General features: G+C 46.4%; 1 protein-coding gene across 2 annotated transcripts in view; it reads left to right on the top strand.

Moving 5' to 3' along the window:
- Nucleotides 1-22,187, top strand: part of LOC130593374 (gamma-aminobutyric acid receptor subunit beta-4) — a 72,228-nt gene that overhangs the window by 33,911 nt on the left and 16,130 nt on the right. For both annotated transcript variants that reach the window (XM_057398448.1, XM_057398446.1), the window contains exon 4: nucleotides 12,630-12,850. In XM_057398448.1, coding sequence (XP_057254431.1) covers nucleotides 12,630-12,850 — 221 coding nt within the window. The remainder of the gene's footprint in view (nucleotides 1-12,629; nucleotides 12,851-22,187) is intronic.

Raw genomic sequence — 22,187 nt, 5'->3', positions numbered from 1 at the left:
CAGGTGTGGATATGTGTTCACCATATTGTGCTTTTCTTTGACATAAATCCCACAGATTATGCTGAAGGATCCCTTTAACTACGGTAGTGCATGAGGACAAGTTAAGCATCTGGCCTCAGGGGTACTTTGCAGTGTGATGGTAGAGGGGTGTGGATGCTTAAATTTAAATAACCAGTGGTCCCCTTTCTGCCCCAAAGACAAGAATGGTCTTTCCACAGGAGAAGAGCTCTTGCACAGGATAGTTAAGAATAAAACAAACTTGTGAAAAGGCCTGAAGTGCTCCCCATTCATTGGTTCTGAAGTTGGTTGCAAACAGATGAGATTGTCCTGGCTTAAAGAGGAGAAAATAGGTCAGTGTGACTCATGTGTCAATATTTACTGCATTTATGGCAACTTGCGGAAGGGAAAAATCTTATCTGTCTTCCATAATATTTCACAGTTTATCCCATTCCCATGACAAAATTCTCCCTATGCCCTTGGTCCTGGTGTTGCTTGGCTGCAGAGACAGCCCAGTAAATTCACTACATCTTTGAGTCAAGTTGCTAAGTAACAACCCAAAGATCACAGTAGAGTTTCTTCCAATGCCGTGGCCAGCTGAAAGCTAGGGTCTGCACAAAGCAACAGGAATTCCTTCTGAGACACAGGTCTCAAGGACTTGGTGCATGTGTAGCCTGGTAAAGCAGTAGTCCTGCCGGGTCCTTGCCACTGTACTGCCTGGAGGTGTCCTCATGTGGGAGAGGACACCTTTATCCCTTCTCCTATAAAGGGGTCCCCTATGCTTGTGCTGAAGGGCTCTGATGCTTTGAACATTAATTGTGCCCTTGAATGAATGTCCTTGTTGGCTGAATTGAATGATTTTGCCATGCACATAGACCATTAGATGGTGAACTGTGGAAACCTAGCTGAAACAAGCTCTCTGTTGAAGAAAGACCGTGAACTGCTGGACTAGAGAATGTGTCTCTGCCCCTGAGGCTTTCTATTCTACAATGCTTGTTTCTTCCTAGGCATCTTGCAGCATTCACATGATATTTTAATGGGAGAATTTCCAGAAATCTTTGTCTGCATAACTGGAAAGTGTTGATTATGACAAAGCTGCGGGGTAGACTGGCTGATTCCTAGCCTGGACCTTGACGTTTGCAGCACAAATAAAAAGTGGTGGCAATGCTTGTTCCAAATGATTCCCCCTGTGTCTCTATCCATGATGCTGTTATCTCTATGAAGCAGCTTTTGAAGTCCTCCAGTATCACCAGTTCAAGCCCCAGGAGGGCTGAGTCAACCCTGCTCCAGTGCTCAGAAGCAGAGTTCACACGTTTTTCTCACTAGGCAATTTCCCAAATGAGAGCATCTCTGTGCTCTCATGAAGAGGCTAAGTTCTCTCTGCATTTCGTTAGGTGACTCCACCCCACGGCAGGAAAGAAGTCATGTTGGAGAGGATGAGGGTCCATGGCTATATAGTTTGCAGCATGCTTTCAGCTGAACAGTGCTATGTATTGCAGTGCTCCATCTGTTCCTGTATCAGCCAAGTTATCTTTAGATCTGAACCTGTCAGTGTTGTATGGTGGTGGCATGAACTGCTTCAGCTTGCGCCCTGGCATTCCTGTAGTAGTTAGAATTGCTACTGCAGCAAACTTTGCCCAGGATAAAAATGTCATCTTTTCTTTTCTTTTCCTGCTTTAGTTTTATTCAGGTTTTTACACAGGCAGAACTCCCACAACCTTTATATATATATTTTTTTTATATATATATTAAAAAGCTTCCAGTATTTGAGAGCAATGTTCCAAACTGCCACCTGTTTCAATAGCAATACTGCAGCACTGGAGAGAATTACTGCAGAATGTTGAAGTATCTTCCCACAAGTGAAATCTTTGTGTGGTTTGACTGAAAACCAAATTAGATGCTGAGAATCTGACCTTCTGACATCTTGTCATATATACATTTAAAGCATCTAGCAGCAGAGAGTGCATGTGCGCAAGAGTGCCAGTGCCTCAATATAGAACCTAAATCCAAATACAAGTGTGTGCGTGTGGTGTTGCTATTTGAATATGTAAATAAATGCGGCTATATATAGCTCTATATGTTATGTACATGTTAAGTGAAGGTGGCAGATATGACAGCTGAATAGCTTTGCTGTTTCTGAATGCTGGTAGAAGCTCCCTGCATGCTCCCTACCTCTCTCGTGCTTGCTCTTACCCCTCTCAGCTTTTCTTCTATCACATTTCTCAGGCCTCTGGAGAAGATTGTGTGTGGGGACAGGAGTTGTTAATATTCTGAGTCTGTGCTGAGTTGCTAGGCTACAGAGAAAAATGAACATTCAAGGAAAAGGGATGGTAAAAGGAAGAGTATCTGCTGAGCTGTTTGGAGATCCAGAAAGGTCCTTCAGTCAGACAGAAGGGATCTTTTGGGGCAAGGAAAGTGTCCATGCACGTGGGGTGAAATGAGGGTAGTTTCTGCTGCCTGACACAAGTAGAGTCTCAGGTCAGCTTCAGCCAGAAAAATGGCAGAGGAAGGAGTAAAAGGCAAGATGCACTGGCCTCTTCTATGTCACTGCTTGCAAGGTATGCACAGCTGGCCTTCTAGTGTCTGTGCCAGGGTGCAGTGGGTCACCAGGTTGGAGTATTCCCTCTTTGCAGGGTGTGCTGAGCTCCCATCTGAGGCTCTAGTGAAGGGGGAAGCAGACCCAAAACACTCACGGCTCACAGGTTGGACCTCATCTCCTTTTTCCACTGCAGCAAACTTCTATCACAGTAGCTCCTTTAACTTCAGTGTGACTGCAGAGGAAGGCAGCCATTGGCTTGTGTTCCCCTGTCCATCCCCTTTGATACATTCCTAGGTCATGGATACCCTGTTATCCATAAAGAGTTTGCAACTAAGGTTCAAGGGGACTTGAGGTTTTACAATACACAAGCTCCTGTCCAAGCCTAGTTTTCCTGAGTCTTAGTCTAGTTCCTGAACACAAAGCCTCTTCGTTTTCAACTGTCCCCCCATGAATGAGTGTCAGGTATTTAGCTGTGCAGGCTGTGAACCATCAGACCTACCTTGTGTCTACTCTTCTGGAAGGATGGCTTTACCCTATGCTCCTGTTCCTTTCCACCAGATTTCTGTACCCTCTCAGTGTTACTAGCTGTATCAGAACCCTTAGAAAAATCAAATAGCGCTTTTGGGTATTTTTATTATCTGGATACTTTATTTACCGAGCTCACATGGGCTCCCTGCCAATAACTTTCAGCCAGCTCTGCAAATAGAGCTCCTTGGCTCCAGGACTGTTGGTCCTGGTACTGCAGAGAGCACTCAGCATGGACAGAGACTGCAGCTTGCTCTCTGCCATCCAGTTGGCTGTGAAGTCAAAGTCTGCTTGCTTGTGGACCTCCACAGCCTGCTGAAATCTCCTTTTGTTTCATGCATCCAGCTTGACTTGCTCAGCAGAAACAGGAGTGTTTCATACAGCTGCCTTCTGAATGCTATTGTCAGTTAACTACAGGGCACCCATCCATCAGGTTTATGAACCTGCAGCAAAGACTCGGGTTGCTAAAGTGGGGGAATGATAATATGGGCCATATTGTGTTCTCTGCTGCTGGTGGCAGCCTGGATTGGTTCCTTTGGTTTTATCCTGACTTAACCAAGGGCAGACTAACCCATGGATGGAGGCAGAGGTAGATTGAGGGACCACAGATATGGCTGTGCAGAATACTCCTATGTAGAAGCAGTCACCCCAGATCTACAACTGGGTCTCTGCAGGCAGGAGTCTTAGGGTTTTCAAGTGCCATAGGTTGCATCCAGCTTACTTGGGCTTGTTGAAAAGTAGGTCTTCTTTTTCAAAGTACAGGGCTGTTATTCTTTACCTTTTGGAGACCATCATTGACCTAACTGTTCTATTGCCAGAAATAGATTTTACTCTTCCGCATTTCACCATCTTATCTGCTTACGCCCAGTTATCCTTCCTACATGATCCAACTTTGCTTTCTGCAGGAAATAAACCTATTCTAACTGTTTGGTCAAGCCAATCTGTGCCAGCCTAGTTGAGGTGATCTGCTCAGGACACCTTAGCTGTCTTACATCATTTAAAGGATTTGTTAGACTCTGGCCACCTCCTGGGCAATGACGTCTTTGTGACAATTTTCAGAACCTGGAATGTCGAGCTTTCCTTCTCCAAGTTAAAACAGTGTCTTTAAATTACTGCATGTCTTGATAAATGTTGCAGACAGCCTCATGGTTTCAGTGCTCAGAGCTATGCGTACAGCATTTTATTCACCATATATAGTAGCATTGCTTCATTCATAACATGATTCTTTACCTATACAGCCCCAAAACTGCATTGGTGGTCTGGACTGCTACAGGGAATTACAAGTTTTATTTATTTATTTATATTTTCCCCAGGGAGAAAAAACAATTTCTGTCCATTACACACTTAGCACTTGCCCAGAGATGTGGGGATCCCAAACTGCAGCAGGGAGGCAAGTTAGAATCAGTGTCTTATTTTTACAGCTAAGAGAAAATGAGGCAGAGGTGAAAGTGCCCAAGGTCTTCTACAGGATTAGCATTAAGTGAGATGAAATTGATACCCAGAGGTGTTTTCTAGATTTCCTAGTTCCAGTGAGCTACTAAATCCCTTAACTGCTTTGATTCCCATTCCCCTAGCCTTTTTCCTCCATTATCTCTACTAGCCAGTGTCTGTGTGGAGGGCTGCAGAGCTTCTCCTGCTTGGGGCCGTCTCTGACTTGATTGGTGTCCAGTAAAGCTCTTGGCAAGGTGGAGGGGATGTTTCATTTAAATATGAGAGACACAGAGGAATGAAAAGTTTTGGGAACCTTTTGGAGAAATTACATTTTCCAAGTTGCTCCTGCTAGAAAGCCTATTGAGTTTTAATCTCTTGACGTGAGCATCTCAGCAGGCAACAAGTAAGAAAATCATCACCAGGTGAAAGTTCTCTGATGGTGCATGCAGAGGCTGTGAAGCCCCTTTGGAAAGGTTTAAGGAGCATCACTGGTCTTCTAGCATCACCTTTCCCTTGACATGAACCAGTTTTCTTCCCCTGTCCTTCTGAGGGCTTTAGAAACTGATATCTTCACTAGTCACTGTTCAGATGTCTCACTCAAATTTAATTTACTCTATTAAGATGGTTGTTGCATGTTTAATTAAATGCAAAGTGATTATTAAAAACATTTTTTAGCTTTAATGGCTGTATATTAGATATGCCAATAGGCACATGCAGGAGGACACTTGCAACATGCTTGTAAGGCAGTAAGGGTGTCACTGGGAAAGCACAAAAAGATGGGTTGGGAGAGGGGAAAAGAGGTGGGATGCAGGCGCCAGCTCTGTCCTACGACTTCTAGGTGTGCAGAAGGCAGCTGTGTAGCATACTAGGCTAGTGCAGGCAAACAGTGGAAGGTAAAGATGGTCTTTCTGAAGAAATTACCCAGCTGGGGATTTGCTGCCTGAACTCCCCCTCTTTTAAGTGAGCATCTTGCCTGTTTTTAGCTCTCCTGGTATTACAATGAGTCCTTAGCAGTTCCCAGCCCATCTAGGACAAGAGGGTAGTGTAAGCACTATTCCCTTTGACTTTCTGTCTGAAAACAGGTCAAATCCATGCACCACCTTGTAATGAATTTAATGTATAGCCTTACATCTCTAGCCTTACTTGGCTGTCTGGACAAAACATGGCTTTCTGTGCTGGTTTAGCATGGGAAGGATTTTTTATGTTACAGTGAGGTTTGGAGTGGAAACTAGCTAGTGATGCAGAAATTGGAAGGTCAAACAATCCTGCTTTGGGGGTAGAATGGGCACTGAGTTTTGCTCAGCTCACAAGTTTGTGGACAACCTAGGGAGGAGACCAGATCAGCAGAAATAGTATGCGGTAGCTCACAGCTTTTATGGCTTAAGAATAGAAACTGCCTGGCATTGTTTTCTAAGAGCTTGCTGAGGAAGATGTCATGCTGCAGGTGGTGATTTTGGGATTGCTGCCTGTAACACTGAACAGGGTTGCTGTGTTGCATGTGCTCATAGAGCAGGTGATATTCATCCCTGTGCCCATCAGTTCTGGCTTTCTCCTCCTGATCTCTACTTCCACCATTACTGGGGCTATTAGGCAGATGACATGTAGTGCTGCCTTCTGCTCAGATAAGGCATTGATATGCAGGCCTTGAAGTCTGAAAGTCTTGTTGTGGGCAGATAATGCCCTTTTGGCTTAGGACCCATCTAGGTATGTCCTCTATCTCGCACCTGCAGGATCAGTGCCAACCCAGATGTTGAAGGGCTAAGGCATGGCAGGAGAGAAATAGGGCAACACAGTGATGCTTTGCTTGCACGCCCTCAGTTGTTGAGAATATAGCTGATACCTGTCCCAGTTTCTGGACATGCATTCAGCAATTAAACACATGCAAATTAATGCAAAAGTAGATCAGATTAGTGAAGGGAGCATCTCCATGCAAAGTATTTCTCAGGTCCTAAAGGAAATGAGTTCAAGAGCACAAAAACCTGCAGCACAGGAAAGCATAGAGTGATCCTAGAAGCTAACTTTTCCTGTCACCTTATATTACTGGCAGAGAGATTGCAGGTGGAAGATGCTCTTCCTGATGCCCAAGTCAGTGCTGACATCTGGTTATTCAAAAATAGGGGATGTAGAAAGAGACTATGGCTTGTGTGAAGCACAGGGAGAAGGGCAGTATCTAAAACAGTTGTCACTTTATGTATAACAGTTATGCAGAATATCAGACTTGTAAACTGGGCACTGGCTTGTACCAAAAGAGAAATTAAAAGCAGTATTTTGGCAGAATACTCTCCCCATGAAAAGTACAGAAAGTACAAGAGCTGCTGCCTCCTGCCCTTAGCAATGGTAAGAGTCTGAACAGACTTTGTGCTGTCTTAGAGCTAGAAAGACTGCCATCAGGTATTTACTTATGTCAGATTTACTGGTACTTGTTAAGGTCTGGGACCCATTGATTCATCTTCATGGAAATGGACAATCCCTTATGAGGGCAAAGTAGTTTTTTTAAGTGAGTTTACTAAGGAAGAGCTGTGGCCCTCTAGCTCCGTCCTTCATGTATTCTGTACATTTCACACTGCTCCAGTTCTTGGCCACTGATTGCAGACACATCCTGTCTCCTCCCCTTGAATATAATTCCTCTTATTTCCCTACCCTCTCCTTAAAATGAAACATACTTGAGGACTACTTTGTCCTTTAATTTCTTTCTCAAGAATGACGGGAACAGAAGATGGTGTTTAATCATCAAAGAAGTTGAAGCCAGCGAACTGTTCATTAGTCTCTGGCAGTGGCAGCTTGGTTTTTACTAAGTCAGATGTTCCATTTTTCTCCTCCTTTCTGGAGCATCTTGGCTTTCCTAATGTTCTTTTTTGATCTTGGACAAGGAGACCATATGTCATTTGCTTATATGGGGAAGGACTTCCATTTGGTCAACTCTCCAAAAGAAGGTGTTTTATCAAAGTCAGGGCGGAGGAGAAATGGGGAGGAAAAAGTCAAGTGGTGCAGATAATGCTAGAGGCAAGTTGCGAAATCTCCTTTATCTCTCAAGCCCAAAGTCATGCAGCAGCAGAAGAGCAGTGTGTGTCCTCCCCTGCAGAAGAGTTATTGCTTCCAGTACCTTACAAGTGCTTGCTGAAACACAACCTCCACTGGCAGCCCGAAACTGTCAACTTTACTTTCAAAGCCTCCAAAAGGTATCAGAGTCATTTGCCACCCACAAAATGGACTTGGCACAGGCAACACCCAGGTTGACAGAAATACTGTATTTTGAGCAAAGATCTGACCCTTTCACATACGTTATTCCTCCCATTTCTAATCCTGACTTCTGAATCTTGTGTAGCCCCAATGAGCATGTGCACTTCTGCCTCTAGACAAGCCTAGTAATAGGGACTCTGTAGGTCACAGCACAACTGAAAATGATGTGAGCCAACCTGCCAGTGATCTGCATCTCCTAGGAGATGTGCTGAGGGTTTATGAAGCAGCCTGCCCGGGGGGATGCTCCTGGTGTCTTTCTGGGAGATGGAGCTCCTGCCTTGCAGCAGGAGGTTCTGCTTCCTTAGGCTATTCCTTCCTGTTAGTCACTTCCTTTTATGACTTTGACTGTGTTTTCCACATTAATGCTTAGACCTCCCAAAACACTGTTATGTTCCTGTCTCCATGCTTTTGTTCAGCTAATACCACAGGCCTTGTGGAAAGTTATTTTCATTACTTTGCCTTGTACAATGTCCATTGCAGGATGTCAGACACTGTCATCATACGGCTCTGTCCTGTGTTTAACCCATTCAGCAGTTCTCCCCCAGTGACAAGCTAAACAGTGGAACTCACTTTCCATAGTCACAAGATTGCAGATACCAAAGGCTCAATATTCTGAGAGATAAAACAAGCTCTCAGAAGAGAAACTGAGTAGCTTCAATTCAGAAGCTGCCAGCTCTGGCTCAGGAGATCCTTAAGCTTCAAGTAGCTGGAGAGCTAAGGATCACAACAGATTCTCTTTTGCTTATATTCCTCCCTGCTATTCTATTCACTGTTCCTGAAGACAGGCTACAAATGTAGAACGACTTTTTGGTCTGACACAGTACCACTGTGTCTCCAAATGAGTGCAAGCATGCTTGTAAGAAAACCCCTTGGGACATATACCATGTTTGCTCTGCATGCTGACACACAACTGTGCAGGAGAAGGGCAGCTCTTTCTGAAGAAGGGGGATCCTTAATTTTGGACCCTTTCACTGTGGTGAGCAGAAAGGGACATATGATGCTATACTGAAAATGGGCCAACTTATCTCCCTTCTTGCTGTGCCTCAGCTGCTGTTGTTCCCTTAGACTTATCTCTCCTGTCCTCTGAGAAACTGGGGAATCCCTGTGCATGCTTCAGTGAATTTGTTGCCTCTGGGGTCCTGCAGGAAATACCTTCCTTCATCCATGCCCTCTTGTAACGTTTCAGCCTTTCACTGTTCATCACTACATCATCTTTGGTTTGGGGTCTCTGCTGAGTTTCAGAAAAGGCTGTGATTATCAGTCTCCTCCTCTTGTCTGGAGATGGATGCTAGCAGCCCTATCCTCAGTAGCTGTCATTTCAGCATGTGAGGCCACCAGCTAAGCTCCTCTTCCTTCCCAGGGGCTTTTGTGTGCCTCTAGGTGACCTGTCCTCCCTCCTTACATGGAGGCACCTCTACAACATGAGCATGCGCTGGCTCCACGTGTTGCTCTCACCTCTGTTTGTGTGCATCATACAGCAAGAAGGAGGAGAGAGAAAGAGCAAAGCCTTTGGAAAACCTGGGCACAGGGGAGGTAAATGAGGTGGGACTGATAGCTCGCAAGGAGCTGCTCAGCAGAGCAGGCTGAATGGAAGCATGAGAAGTGGGGTCCCACAGGGATGGCCATGCTGAGAAGCTTTCCAGCAGCATCAGGAACTGTCTTGGCTGTGTGGGGGGCTGGAGGGGAGCTGTAGAGTGGTCTCACATGTAACAGGGACAGGGGATCTTGCAGGGCAGGGAGGGCAGCGCAGCAGTGCTGTGGTAAGTAAAGGGGATGGAAACAGCGCTGGAGCTGTGCAGCTTGTGAGCTACTGGGTACCAGACTTCTGGGACAAACCAAGGGCTAGTGGAGATGGAGGGGAGAGGAACAGCTTTTTTTTGAAGCGCACAAGCTCTCTTAGCATAAGGGGCATGTGATTTGTAAGTCAGTTGAGTCTTAGCACAGCTCATCTGGGTCTCAAAACAAGCTTTCCTCTTGCCAGTGCTGTTGTCTACAGCATTTGAGCTTCCTGCAGTGGGATGCTGGTCAGGGTAGGTACAGGCTGACATGACCAGTTAAGCTACAAAACCTAGCCAGAGAAAGTTTGCAGTTATCTTTGGAAAGCTTGCTTTTCCTGGGGGTGGAAAATGGAGGACCAGGTAGAAGATAGAAGCACAGAACTTCTGCTCATGTCCACCCTTCAGAAGCCCCTATTCCTTTTCTCCAGTCTTTGGTTTTCAGAAGCAGAAATCCCAGTTCACACTGAACAATCCCCAAAGGTTTATGCAGTGTAATGTTGCAATGCATCTCCCTTCTACAAGGCTTGCCCCTGCTTCTATAGTAGCCACCTGATGAAGCAGGAGGTTACACGGGGTAACCTGGAACATTCATGGTCCCTCCAGTGTGGGTCCTGGTGCAGTAGGTGTACCTGGCAGGGAGCTCTCTGTAAAGCTCTCCCATCCTTGTCACAGCAGTAACTGGCCTTGGCCATACCTTGGCCCTGCCTGAGCATTTTACAGTCCTCTGGAAACACCTCTGTGGGATGGACACTTGTCCTGTTCTTTTCCTTCTGCCCAGAAATCCTGCCCACTGTTCAGCAGTGTGATGGGATAGGGAGAGCAAGAGAATGTGAAGTGGAGCACACAAACCAGCAGAAAGATTGGGGCTGAGGGAAACCTCAGGCACTACATGAACCATTATTATGAATTGCTCCAGACATCCATGATGCTGCCCAAAGAAATCTATTGTGCCAAGAAGTCCAGGAAGATTGGAGAACGTTGCTCAACTCGGGGCTGGGCTGGGCTGGAGGTTCTTCCCCAGAAACCTCTCTGCACCTGAAGAACACCATCAGCTTTATGGTTAGGGTGTAGGCTTTTATTCCTGCACCGTTCTGAGTTTGTTCCCATCACTTGGTAAGCACCTTGTCCCTTTTGTCTTCTGGAGAATCACTGCCACCTCTTCTTTGCTGCTGCTTGAAGGCTGGCAGGAGCCTGCAGTGACAGCAGGGTGGCCTGCTGAGGGGTGAGGTGTTGCAGGGCTCTGTCAAGCGTTAGGGAAATGCAGGTCAGTGAAGCAGCTTGCTAAGATGTGCGGGTGGAGTCCTCAAGGGGGAGGATGGAAACGGTGCCTCTTCCCACAGGCTTGTTACCAATGAGGGTAAGAGGCTCCAGGAACTCAGGCATTCTCCTCTGTCCTCTCACTGCAATGCAGGTCCAAACACCTGGGAGGGGAACCAGGAAGAGCATGTTCCTTTGCAAGGTCTTAACCGAAATGAGTATGTTTGTGCCCCTGAGAGATGGACTGTGAGGCTTCTGAGGCAGGAGATTAACAGTCCCTTACAAAGCAAAGCAAAACCGCTTCTTGGCCAGAAAGCTGTCACTGTGTTTTTTGTTCTTTCCAATATGACACAGAAAGTGACAGATATAGCTTTTGTATCTAGTTTACACCGCAGATTTTGTTCTGTGACCTTTTGGATATGCATATGGTTCTAGATTTCTGAATCATGTTTAGATGCCCAAAATCTGGCATACCCATAGTGTGGGATTATTTGAGCTTGTTTTCAGATGTGTTAATCAAACCTGGCTTCAAGGAAGTCAATAGGAGGAAACAGGCCAGCAGGATACCTCTGTACTCAGCCCAGATGTTACCACATGAGCAAGGTCCTCACCAGCCCCTCACACAGAGCTGGAATTTGCAGAGCAGAAATGCCCATCGTGCAAATCTGTGTGGTCAAAAGGATTCCTGTGGCACTGTAGGTATCTGCTTGGGAAAAGAAAATGTGTCTCTGCCCCCCCATTGTAGATCATTGCATATGTTTGCAAAAATGCTTTTTATTTAAGGGCTTCTGAAAAATCACTGACTTCTGTAAGGCCACTGTCAGCAAGACTTTTGCCCACTTCTTTAACAGCATCTTGTTATTTTAATGTCAGTTGTTTTACTCCCAAAAATCTTGGCTCAGAACCTGTTTAAAACCTGCTGTGAGAATGTTTTCCGTCATTGGTGGGTACGAGACCCCTTCCTGTACTACTCGTTTTACCTGAGAAGAAACAATTGCTCTTTTACTTTGGTGCCACAGCCTCTGAACAAGCTGATCCTGTTACCATCCAGCAGTTAGTATGGTTTCTGCAGAACTAGAGCCCCTCTCTACCAGCTCTCCCTGCCTTCTATAAAATTCTTGTCTTAGCAGCAGTGTCAACTGAGCAGGAGAGGAGCAGAAGATATGTATGGCATTGTTCTAGCTGGGGATAGTCAGGAAACTGCCCCTTTACTGGTGGATCATGCTCCACTGGTGACAGATTTCCTTCACATATGTCCCTTCCTGAGAATCGCAATGAGCTCCCAACTTAGCTCATATAACAAGGCAAGTGCTAATAGCTGGTCACGGCTGGCCTGGGTTGACTTTGAAACCTTGGCCTCGAGGTGAGATTCTCTATGTGCCCTTTGGAATCTCCAGAATTTCTGCTCAAACTAAAACTGGCTTTTACCAACTGTGTGGTAAGAAGCAGTGGCTGAGCGTGACTGCATTGTGTCCAGACACCTTTATGTGACTAATTGGGAGATCAATCCTTGAAGTCTTAAGTGCAGTGTAGCCCACTGTTGGTTGACATCCTTTAGTGCTACTGTAGTCAGAACTACTAGTACCTTTGCAGGCAAACTCTACGCAGACTGGCACAACAAAGTGGGATGCAGTTTTGCTTAATCAGAGTCATGTAATGTCTTTTCATCCCCTACAAAGCTCAGTCTTGTTTCCGTTTCCCCAGAACAAAGCGCAGACCCCACCACTGGAGGTGTGGGCACAAACGTTTGGGTGCCCAGGAATTTGGAGACCCACGAAAGCTCTGGGCAGTGGCAATAGCAAAGGGACGGAGTTACGTCCCTGCCCTGGAGCCAGGCTGACGCTTCCATGTTTCTTTCCTAGGACTACACCATCACCATGTACTTCCAGCAGAGCTGGCGAGACAAACGCCTGGCGTATAATGACCTTCCTCTCAATCTGACCCTGGACAACCGGGTGGCTGACCAGTTGTGGCTGCCTGACACCTATTTCCTGAATGACAAGAAGTCCTTTCTGCACGGGGTGACAGTGAAGAACCGCATGATTCGGCTGCATCCTGATGGGACTGTCCTGTATGGCCTGAGGTAAGTCTAAGGGGAGTCTTTGTTGGCTGCGGTCAAGAATGACATCTCGTCTAAACTTCTCCCACTTCCAGAGATGTTCTGGTAAGGCAAGGACCCAAAAGACCACAAGATACTTGAGTGTTGCACAGTTTTAAGTATCTGTCCTTTCTGCAGGTTGGACATGGTTGTTTCCTTCAGGTCTCCAATGTTTCCTGTACTCTTATAGACAAATCTTGGAGATAGGAATAGTTTGCTCTGAGCATTTGAGGTCACTGTCATTCATGTTGCATAATGCTTCCATTTGAAACATTCATTTTCAGTTGCTTATGACTTTCTGTAAGTTTGGCCTATTGAGATGAGACTGTGTTACATTCATACTTAAAACTGAATTTCTGTAGCATTTGAGTTAAACCACTTTAGTCTTTTTTGAGCATGAGATAGGAGAAATGTTTTTATACAGTTAAAGAAGAATGTCTCTTTATCGGTGTAATTCTGAAGATCGGGGCTTGAAAGTTGATATCTAGTAGGGAAATGGTACTCAGTGATGAGGCTTTTTGTAGTGTTTGGAATGAATTAACGTAGGCAAGTCCACAGCCTTTGAAAGTGCTGTGCTTGTGTGCAATGGAGGTGGCAACGCTTGGCATTATCTGGATATGGGGAGATGCCAGGGTAGGTAAGAAAGTTAAATGGAGGAGACAGAGGGCTAAAAGGGGAGCTTGCACCTATAGGTAAGAGCACTGGGTTTGGATGCTGTAGCTGAAATCTAGGCAATGCTTTTCTCAGCCCTGTATTTGTCTGTTTTGAGCATTTCTCCTCTCTGTTTTGTGGGGTTTTTTTTTTCCTTTTTGACTACCAGAATTCACAGCTAGCTTTTTAGACCTGTCTCCACATTCACAAATGATAGCGATAGCTCTGGGCTCACATCCCAGTGCAGCAAAGGGGGAGGAAAGACCTTTCTCCTTCAAAGAGAGGGTACACCCACCCTTCCCATTTACAGTATCAGCTCCTCTGCTGCTTCGTGTTTTGTGGCAAAGTCTGACTTGTTATGATTTTTTTCCTCTCTTTAAGTAGCAGGGATGTTTCGGGGAGGGTAGGAATGGGTGTAGGCATAGCAAAGTAGGAGGCTGCTCAGGGCATCATCCTGCCAGGGCAGCGAGGTGACTGCACCCTGTGCTTTCCCTATGGCAGAGCCCTGGGAAGCCAAAGAGCAGCAGTCACTGCTGGTGCTGAGGGACAGGCTGCAATATGTGGGGTGATGTATGTACTATTTTTTTCCCTTCTAATTAGTGGATGCCTCTTGCTCCAGCCCCACAGACAGCAAAAGGTGCAACAAGCCTCACTTGCTGACTCTGTCCCAGTTCTGCCTCTCCCCTTCTGGGACAGGTACATCCATCTCTTTGCCTTGGGCCAGGCACATTGCTCAGCTGATACTACCATGGAACCCTGAGCCAGCTTTACTGACCCACCAGCAGCCTTCCCACAGCTAACTGCCCCAAATTCCCTCACTGTGTTAAAACAAGAGACAAAGCTAAGCAAGAAGATGCTGCCAGCTGGGGTAGGTAGGACCATAAATTCAGCCTGTTGGGAAGGAGGAGGTAAAGAATGCTGTTAAACTCGGGCTTCTCTCTGCTGCTGAGCCAGCCCACCTGAGTGCAAAGCTGCCTCCCCCATGCTGGTGGGAAATCTTTGCACACACCTGCCCAGCAAAAGAAGAAGAAATGCCAGTGTATTTTTATCAGCTGCCATTTAGTCAGCTCCGATAATGAACACTATGAGCCCTGCAGCACAGGTAGCAGGCAATGGAAGTCCTTGGAGGGTTTGCTCTTGGGCTGGGACACTATGCAAGTCCCTTCCCTTCCCATGGGGCCCAGAAGTGTGAGGAACAGAGCTCAGCTCTCCCTCATGACCTGTGTTAACGGGTCAGATGAGGAAAACTGCATCCAGGCCAAAAGAAAGAGCATGACAGCTGTTTGCCCCTGTTATTTCCAGGGCCATTGTAAGGGCTGCCTGTGTTGTTTTAACTTTTGGCTGGTTTTCCTGGAAGCTGCTCTCTTGCCCCTGGAGAAAACAGCAATTGCAAAGACAAAGCACTGAGCAACTGCAGCTCCTCTTCCTCAGCTGTACTTCAGGTTGGGGTGGCTGGATTTAACTGTTCTGAAAGCACTGAGGTTTGGGAGGGGGGGCCTGAATGCTTGAAGTCCCTCTTAGCTTTATTCATAGTGGTATCAACAATGATTTCTCTAGGGCTGCTTTCTGTACTGATTCATGCATCTGTGACTTCGCTGACAACAGAAATATTAGGTCCAGTTTTGCAGGTGCAAATAACTGTGATCCTATTCAAAAATACAGCCACATGCATGGCAGGTGTGAGCAAGTATGAAAGTAGTCATTAAATATTCACCTTTCCCTTAATCTTTGCAAAAAGACACCCACGCTTGTCTTGCAAACAGGAATAAAAGTGCAGGTCCTTCCTGTATTTTGAAGCCTATTCTTGTCTTTTCCTGTGTTTTTCAGGAGGATTCATAAAATGGAGTTGCTCTGATGGAAGAAGGCCAAAGGGGGCAATTTCTGTTCCTTTTCCTTTGTTCGCCTGTTTGTTTTTCTCTGAAGGAGATAGCACAGCCCTGCTCCTTCTCCTGATATCTTCTTGCCAGTCACTTCCCCCTCCTTTGAGCTGATCCTGTAGCAAAGTGACTCAATCGTGCTATTTGTGGTACAACAGTCATTTTTCTTTCCAGCAGCCTCTGATGTCAGAGACCAGCGAGAATGACACCCTGGCAGGCCCCTGCCTTCAGCAAGTGTTCAGGATCAGGCTCAAGCTCTGGATCAGACCCCAAGGTCCAAGTTAGCTCTCACGGGAGTCAATGGGTATTTTGCTTCTGACTTTAGCGACAATGAGATCAGGCTTCAGATAACTTGTTTGCATGAGTAAATAAAGCCCTTTATTCCTCTAGTCCGCTCCATTGTGAAAGCTGTGTGTCAGGAAAGCATACGCTTGTTTTTGGTAGAATTAGCAAATTAATGGATGAAGGCAGTGCAGCAGATGTAATATAGCTACATCTTAGGAAAGCGTGCAATACAAGAGCTTACTCCAAAATTAATTCCCACTGGGATTGGATTAAAAGCTGGTTGCCAGGTCTTCAACAAAAGGAATGCATAAACAGCAGTGAGCTGTGCTGGGGTGGTGATGCTGGGCTGCTGCGGGGCTGCAGTCAGGACTGGAGTTCCCTACCGCTTTCCCCAATGAGTTAGCAGATGGCATACATCCCAAAAGCCCAAACAGGGGCCTGGAGCCCAGATCCAGCCCAAAGGGCATTCCTGCCTCTGCAAACACCAAGAGGGATGGGACGATGCAGACTGGCAGAGGTGATAGAGGTTTTAGGGTGGCATGAGCTCACCTGGCCCCCAAACACCTTGCAGGAGTTAGAAGTGTCTGTGAAGCATAGGAGGAGAGCTGGTCAGGTGTGGCATACAGCAGGAAAGTGTTAAAATGATGTGAAAAGTCTGCAGCGTGAAGGGAGGCTTACAGGAGCTACCCACAAAGACAAATCAATCAGCTATGGGTGGTGGAGGGAGGTGGATGAAATAGTGAAGAAGAGCTGGGTAGCATTGGCTGAATTCCATGTACCTTTCCTCCAATGGTTTTTTTGCCAGAAATTGCGTTGGTTTCATCAAATTTAAAAAAAAAAAAATATTAGGGTGAAATTTTTCTTTTAAGAAAAAGCATTTCAGAGACTGCTGATGCTTCACTCCTAATTTTATTTAGAGAATTTTTCACCTCTGTCAATATTTTCCTCGCTATTTCAAACTGCTTTACTACCATAAGCAACATCTGAGTAACACACAGGCTTTCCCTGGACCTCCAGAGACTGGTCCTCTCCTGCCACAGTATTCAATAAGCTTTACATTGTCACACATACAAGCTATGCATCCCAATCTGAGACTTTCATTTCCTTTTCTAGACCGTGTAGCATCCATTTGGTACTGAAAGAAGCTGACACTTATCAAATGCTGATGTCATCAGTATTTTGCTATAGAGCTAAAAATAGAAACAACTGTAACAATGCTGAAATTCTCATGCAGAAATTTGAAATCATATTTGAAACCAGCTTTAGAAGATGCTTCAGGGAAATCTTGGGGCTATTTGGTTTCATACTGAAATGATGAAGGGATAAAACCAGATTCCAACAAAACAGGTGCTTTGAGGAGCCCAGACTGCATCCCTGAGCTCACAGGGGGAGTGGGATGCTGGGAAGCAGGCACAAAGCTGGGTGGACAGCAAGTGAGATGCAATGCCTGGCTGGCGAGGAGCCCAGGCAATGTAAACTGAGCAACTGAAAATCTGCAGAGGAATTTGATGACGGAGACTAAATCTTGTGCAGGGAGAATGAGGGATCTCCTCCTGCGAAGGTGGTGGTGGGGAGCATGTGCATGTGTTGTGATATTTTAGTTCCTGTCCATGATTGTCACTGCAGTGAGGTGTGTTGTAGAGATGAGGCAGTTCGGATGCATACAAAGGTGCAGAAGCGTATCAGGGCTCTGAGCCCAGTGCGTGCTGTCTTAGGGAAGCAGACCCCAGCTGTCCTCGTAAGTGTAAATACCTGTTCAGTACTTAAAGGGGAGAGAACCTGGCATCCTTCAAATAGCTCAAAACTTGCTGTTTCAGACTGAGGGAAGCTGGGTGTATCTGCTTCATTTCTGCTTTTCATGGGGTACATTCCCATCAGTCAGTTGCTCCCCACAAGGTAGCGGCTCCCAGGGGACATCAGCCCTCACATTGCAGCAAGGGCCAGACCTTGTGCCCCATGGCTGGTGCTCTGCTGGAGCTCATCTCAGAGACTTCTTCACATGTCCCATCTCCAACCTGCCTGACCTGGTCATGACCCAGCCCTGTCTGTATTGTATTCCCTAGGACCCAGTCCAGGATTATTGGTTTCTCCAGCTGATAGAAAGGTTTCTCCTGCTCCTGTCTCACTTGACACCTGCAGTTTGCAACCATGTCCTTGCTCTTTCCATAGGTGTTACTTGATTTTCTGCAGAGAAGGTGGCCTGATGGGTTAAGACTGAGGAGTTTTTCATGTTCTGAAGTCACTTGGCAATTTTAATTTCCCCAGAAAATAGACCAGAAGGGAAGAAATTGGCTGTTTTTGCTTCTTTTCCCTCCCTGAGAGAGGTTTCTCTGGAAATGTGAGAGATGATTCAGGCTCTACCCTGTCTCCAGTAGCTCTGCCTGCTCCCTCTGCAGGTTAGGCAAAGACAATAGCAATCTCTCCTTTGGCAGCCTGGGTGAGAAGAGTTTGGCTTGTGTACATCCAGCCAGCCCCTTGGAACTGGTCCTGCAGCCTTACCTGGCTCCCATCACATTGCTCTGCTTTGGGCCAGCTCCCACAAAGATACGGGGGTCAGAGAAGTCTTCATTAGGTGGCTGAGAAGGGAATATTTAAATGGGAACTCACCCCTTCAGCTGAGGTTAAGGGCAGATCCCTTTCTATATTTTTCATTCCCAGGGCTGGAATGGGGGACTTAGCTGGAAATACTGGAAGGAAGCTGAGGAATATTTCAGAAACTGTGTAAGAAATTGGAGCTCACTGAAACAGGATAAAGCAGCAAGCCAGAGCTGCTTATCCATCCTTAGTGCTGTAAGAACAGAGGTAAACATCATCAGGGCCTGGCTGGAATTGCTGCCCGTGCTACATCTCCTATAAGTCTGACTTGTTTGTTAGGAGAAATTGAGGTCAAGGAGTATCCACAAACAGCTAATTCCCACTGTCTCCTCACAAATCACCTGTGTGCTCGAAACTGCCGGCTCGCCCTGGCAGCATCTCTTTAGTCTTCCTCCTTATCCTATCCCAGCCGTCAGTCTAAACCCATCCTTGGGCCTTGTCAATTCTTCACCAAATCCCACAGATTTATGTTATGAGTTACTGTTTTATTAATTCAACTTCATCCCAGCCTGATGCTGTTGAAGGAAGAGACCTCCTGCTCTGTGAAGTGCAGGCCACTCTTGCCTGAAACAACTGTAACAAACAAATCTCTCTTAAAACATATTCCACTTGGGTCCCTCTTGTTCCCCAGTCCAGTTGACAATTTGCCAGATGCACAGCACATCTGGAATAGAATAAAGAGGTAGAAAAGCAAAACCTTGCAGCTGAGGCAACTTTGCAGGCCTGAAAAATGGGTGATTTAAATGACTGATACCCTAGTTTAGAAGAGGGTTTTTTTCCTTGCCCATCTGAGTGCAGCACACACTGTTATTTGTCAAAGGATGCCTATGCAAGCACAGATGCTTTTGGAAACAGAGTGACCTTAGCAGGATTGTGCCAAGGCTTATGGAGTCAGTTTTAGGCAAGCAGACACAAGGGGAAAATATTCTGTATCCTTGCCTTGCTCTTGGTTCTAACATGACCTCCAGGAGTCTGCAAAGATCAGGCAGTGTTAAAAGAATGGCAGAATTCACCACGGGTTTATAAATCCCTCCAGGCCCTTCGAAGTTTGTGTTTACTGCCAGGCAGAAGGTGACATTTGCTAGCATGTTTTTATGGCTGACTTGGAGAATGTACAGAGTAAAAATAATCAGTTTGTCTGGGTTTCTTTTTCTCCATGGTCAGCAAAACAGCAATTTTTGCCTCTCTCTCTGCTCTTAGTCACCAGAATTCCCTTACAAGTCTAACTTCCCCCATGGGGTTAGCCTGCACAAATCCTGCAAAACCCGAGCTGCTTCCATCCCTTCGCCTTATTGTTACAAACTGTTGTGAGCTTTGGGAGTCTGCATCCCGGGGGGACAGGAGCATCTTCAGCTTCTTGGGAGATCTGAAATCCAAAAAGCTGCAACCAGCAACTTAAGAAAATGTTTATCTTTTGCTGTGGAAGTGTTTGTGTTAGTCCCTGTGCAATGACACTTAATCCATAACTGCAGGTAAGTGTCTGAACTGTTAGCTCTATCTCTCCTTGTATTAGGAAAACAATAGTGGGGATATTTCTGCTATACTCCTCCTATTCTCATCCATACAGAATTTTAGGCAGCATCCTTTTGAAGCCAAAGGTGTCAGGGAACGTTCCTGGGCACTGGACATCAGTGGCCCACATAGTCAATTTGTTTCCTGTTTTTGTCTGTGTCCACAAACAGTCTCTTGGGCATTTCCCAGTTGGAGCACCAGAGAGGCTGGTAACCATGCATAATGGGTATTTTGCATGCAGCCAGACGCTTCTTCTGGAGAGTAAGAATTTAAGTGTAGACAAAGGCTGTTCCTTATCAGTTGACACTGGCTCCAGAAACCAGTTGCAGGTGCGGTCAGTTCACTGGTGTAGATGCAGTTATGGTGCAAACAGTACAGTTTATTTTGCAGGGATGAGCTTGAGGGAAATGGGAGGCCATTTGCTTTAGGAATTCCTCAAAGGTAATAGTCCTTCCCTCTCACCCACCCAGTCCTCTTCAAAGAATCTGGACCCACTCAGTTTGAAATCAGATTCTATCTGGGGGAAGTAATTTTTTGCTCCTTACACTTGTAGCTGGTGAATTTGGTTCTCCCAAGACACTGGAAATGATCTAGAGGATGAACGGGTGGCTGAAGGCCTATAGAGCTGAAGTTGTTAGAGAGAGATCTGACTCAGGCAGGAGCTGAAAGTGCAGTTACCTTGGAGGCAGCCAGCAACAGAATAAGGAGGAGGTGGAAATAAGACATTCAACCATGGCAGGTTTTAATGACAGTTTGGAGCTCTATGATGCTCAGTCTGTGTGAATTTATATAATCATTCTAAGTAAGACAGAAGAAGCCATTAATAAGTAAAGAGTGATGTGGAGAGCCAGAGAGGGAATGAAATGGCTGGTGGTGTTCATGTCGGAGGATTGAAGTATCTGTGGAGAACAGAAGTATTTCTATTTGCAGGAAGTTGAGCATTCCCTTTTGAGCTGCAGCTGTGGTGGGACAGTGCTCTGCTGCTGCTGAGTTCAGCTGCAGAGCAGGCAGAGGGACAGCCGGGTGAGGTTCATTACCCTTTCTGTGCCAGCAAATGCTTTGTCAACAAAAGCTTTAAGTGGGCAGAGCTTTCCTCATAGTAGCAAATAGAGATCTAGCACTTAGAGAGCTTCATGGCTGCTTTTCTAGAGATGGTTTGTCTCAACCTCTCCTGGGATTGAAGATGCTCTCCAGAGCAAGGTATCCATGCTACTTTGGCTTTGTTTGGATCCACTGTGTGCTGGCAGAGAAGAGGGATCTCCATCAGCTCACAGTCTGGCAGAGCTGCTTGACATCTCATGAATACACATTCCTTTTTTGCCCCCCCAGTTTCTCCACAGCCCTGTGTCCCCCAGATAAACTGTGTCCACCTGCCAGTTGTGCAGCAAAGTAGCAGAGCAGTGAGGACTTGGCTGCTTGATAGTATGACTGCCTACAGACCTAGGAGAAAGGATGAGGGCAAGGGCATGAATGTCTTTCTTGGGGAAGGAGGTGTAAAGGTTGTGACATGTGAGGGGGCTGCACTGGAGGTCTATGAGGTGGGCAGAGATTGTGGGAGGAAGAGGGAGGTGGAGGTGGTGGCTGGGGGCAGCGGCTGGAGGGAGCAGGGCTCCTTCATTGTGCGCATCGTGCGCATCATCTCGGATGCAGTGTCTGTGTGAATCGCCGTCAAAGCAGAGATTTCACACCACACAAATTTCTGAGTTTGAAAAGGGAGGGAGGTGGGTAGAGGAGCTGGAGAGGAGGAGGGGGAGGGAGAAGATGCAGCCTGGCCGGGCGCCAGCGCCTCTTGCTAACGCCACGGGGAAGGTGGCATCCTTCCCTGGCATTCCCTCCGGCCCCCGCGCTCCCTGCTTCCTTTCACTTTGGTTGTGTCTTCTGGAGGCAGCGTGCTCTGTCTAGAGCTGTTTACAGAGTGATGCTTTGTTCTCTGTCTCCTCATCTCCTTTCTCACAGAGTGAGTATCCACTCCTCCTCTGCTTTCTGTCTTTTAACCTCTCCTTCTTCTTCAGTTATCCTCCCCCAGGCTGTTTTACCCCTTGCTTCCACATATCCCTCTCCTGTGTTCTCTTACCCTGGTGGCCTCCTGTCCCTCACTATCTGCTCTACTGTCGCTCATTTCCACTCCTGCCTCCTCCATCAGTGCTCATGCCATCATCGCTCTTTGATCCCCTCCTCATTTTTCTACCTCTTACTTCCCTTCCACTTTTACTGCCTGTTAACCCTGCTGAGACACGCAGGAGCTCCCTAGTGTAAATCCCCACCATCCAGCTCTCCATCCAGTTTTCTCCATGCTGTCTTCTATGTGCCAAGCAAACACATCTCACAACAGCTCAAAGTGTAACAAGGTAATACACTTATACCCATCAAAGCATGAGGCAGAGGTTGGTCCTGTGGCCCCA

This window comes from Pezoporus wallicus, unplaced genomic scaffold, assembly GCF_028554395.1.
Source record: "Pezoporus wallicus isolate ANWC-B61680 ecotype Strahan unplaced genomic scaffold, APGP_CSIRO_Pwel_v1 contig_10431, whole genome shotgun sequence".
NCBI classification, from domain to species: Eukaryota; Metazoa; Chordata; class Aves; order Psittaciformes; family Psittacidae; genus Pezoporus; species Pezoporus wallicus.
Note: the sequence above shows the minus strand (reverse complement) of the source record. Positions and strands in the feature narration are given on the sequence as shown.